The sequence below is a fragment of the Penaeus monodon genome, chromosome 8, assembly GCF_015228065.2.
Source record: "Penaeus monodon isolate SGIC_2016 chromosome 8, NSTDA_Pmon_1, whole genome shotgun sequence".
NCBI lineage: Eukaryota > Metazoa > Arthropoda > Malacostraca > Decapoda > Penaeidae > Penaeus > Penaeus monodon.
In genome coordinates, this window is record NC_051393.1 from 52,755,874 (window position 1) to 52,758,373 (window position 2,500).

The 2,500-nt window shown below is 46.2% G+C and overlaps 1 protein-coding gene across 1 annotated transcript in view; it reads right to left on the bottom strand.

Annotated features, from left to right (window-relative positions):
• The window catches only part of LOC119576013 (synaptic vesicular amine transporter-like), a 16,050-nt gene that overhangs the window by 7,357 nt on the left and 6,193 nt on the right, over window positions 1-2,500 (bottom strand). Inside the window, exons 3-6 of the mRNA XM_037923541.1 lie at window positions 2,059-2,500; window positions 1,289-1,444; window positions 938-1,018; window positions 313-591 (exon numbers count right to left, since the gene is read on the bottom strand). The exon at window positions 2,059-2,500 is cut by the window's right edge and continues 440 nt beyond it. Coding sequence (XP_037779469.1) covers window positions 313-591; window positions 938-1,018; window positions 1,289-1,444; window positions 2,059-2,500 — 958 coding nt within the window. The remainder of the gene's footprint in view (window positions 1-312; window positions 592-937; window positions 1,019-1,288; window positions 1,445-2,058) is intronic.

Here is a 2,500-nt window from a genome sequence, read left to right on the forward strand (position 1 = left end):
GAAAGAGCGAGAGAGAGAGAGAGGAGAGGGAGAGAGGAGGAGACGAGGAGAGAGGAGGGAGGAGGAGAAGAGAGAGGGAGAGAGAAGAGAGAGAGCGAGAAGGGAGATAGACGAGAGAGAGAGAGAGTGAGAGAGAGGAGAGAGGAGGAGGGAGAGGAGAGAGAGAGAGAGAGAGAGAGAGAGTGAGAGAGAGCGAGCGAGAGAGAGAGAGAGTGAGAGAGAGCGAGAAAGAGAGAGCGAGAGAGAGCGAGCGAGAGAAAGAAAGAGAGAGAGCGAGCGAGCGAGAGAGAGATGATGCACCGAGCTCCTCACCTGCTATTGCGATGCACGAGGAGGCGATGCCTTGCAGACTCCGCGCCAGGAACATTATGGAGAAGCTCTCAGCGTAGGCGAACACTGCAGTATGCAACATGTTGTTTTTATTTATGGGAGTTTCAGTGTCTAACAACCTTTTTTCATTATCTTTATTTTTAATTTTTGTTAATATTTTTTTTTTTCTGTTGTCGAAAGGGATACTGTTATTTCCTCTGAGTTTCGTGTCACAGAATAAGCATAAGCCCGTCACTATTAATTTCCGCTCCACATCCTCAACTAAAACAAAATTAGTATTCCTATTCTCGTCAACAAATCAAAAACATTCCTAAATACTTAGTTATTGAATTTTTTTGTTGCATATTCCGCCTCCCAAATTCACATAAAGCTTAGAAAACGTGTAACGAGTGAAATGCCGAAGTTTCTCCTCGAATCCGCTTGGGCGTAGCCGATGGGGGTTGCCTCTGTGCAGTCGGATAGGCGAATTTATTCATGAACTACAACAGTTACCACGAAAATTGTAATAACATATATCAATTAAAGAAAAGCTAAAACGGGCTTGGTACTTGGTAGTTGCCTCGCATTTGTTCCAATGCTATGCAGGGACCCCGCGAGTAACACCTACATGGTTTCAATAATGCAGGAAAGTGCGGAGGACGTGGTTCTGGGGTCAGTCCGGCCCAAGAAGACGTTTCATAATATGGCCCTAAGTTCACATGCGCCTCCAGCGACTTATTCAAGCTTTCCTTGGCTTGCAAATGACAACTTAGCTGCGCGGTGACCTAGCATGAACTGTCTTGGCGTGTGGAGCTCGTGACGTCACGGACACTCATTGTCAGTCTCTTAGAAATGCAATAAACTATTAATGAACTTCTGGATTTTGATTTAATATAGATCATACCGAAATACCTATGTATTAAACGCCCATTCCTTAAATATGTGATGTGTTCTGTTTCATTTTTTTCATTAGAAATACTTGTTACTTCTATACTTGTGCATGCAGAGCCATCTACCGGCGAAGTGGGCAGTTCTTTTGTCACAGTGCTCCCTGCTCGTTCCAGAAGTAAAGTTTGTTTACAGTGCTGTTTGTTTCCGAATTCTTTCCCAATATTCCAGTGAAAACGATTTCTTACTGAAATTGTTAAGACCTCGGGGAATTACGCTAAAATTTAGTGAAATACAATAGCCATTGAGCTGCAAAAGTTCGTCAGTGGTTCGTCCCATCTCAGCCGCCCTCGCTCGGAACAAAAGGTAAACGCAATTTGTATCTTTAAGTGTACAGTCGGTGGCGATCGAGAGGTGCATAATGGGACGGGAAAATACGACGTGGGTTACGAAGATTTTTTTTGTGTGGTTCATACGGCGATCTGCGTGGGTAGTTTGTGTACTAAGGAAAGGGTTCATTCGCTCATTCGTTCGCGCGACGCCGTGTCGAATCTTCCGCGGTCGAATCTTTTCTCGAGTTTTTTTTTCCGATTTTCCACTTTTTTTATCGCATGAAATTCGATTCTTGGCTTGGGGGGGTTTCATTTATCTCTTTCGTTTGTTTTTCTTTTTATAAATGTTTGAGCGAAATCACCCATCCCCCAAAATTAGGAGAAAAGAGAAAAAACAAATCAATAAATTCTAATTAATCAAGAAATTCTGACTGAACAATAAATCCGTTACCTAATAAATTCGAATCAATGAATAAATCCTAACTAATCTGCATAATAGGCAGACAACGAAGCTGCAGTCTCCACTCACTGAGCGCCGAGAGGATGAGCACGTGCGTCCCGGCGACCAGCGGCAGCGAGTAGCCGACGCGCGCCGTGAGAGGACCCACGAGCGGATTCACCAGCAGCTGCACGAAAGCCTTCGACGAGAACAGGAGGCCGACGCGTTCGTTTTCGTTGATGATGTCATGCGGCGTGGCTTCGGCGCTGGCTAGGGCTTGGGTGTCGTTGATGTTGGCTTCTTTCGCGTCCGTCGTGGTGTTTGTCTTCGGTTCTGTGGCTGGGGCGTCTTGCGGGGCCTGTGTTTTCCCCGAGGGTCGTGCTTGGGAGGTTCTTGTGGCTCTTGCCTCGAGGGGGTCGTCAGGTAAGGCTTCCTTGAGTGGTTTATGGTCATCGGGGGACGTCGGGGGAGGTAGCGTGTGGTTGTGGTTACTAGGATCGTGGTTGGAGGATTCGATTGTTGAGTTGCGACG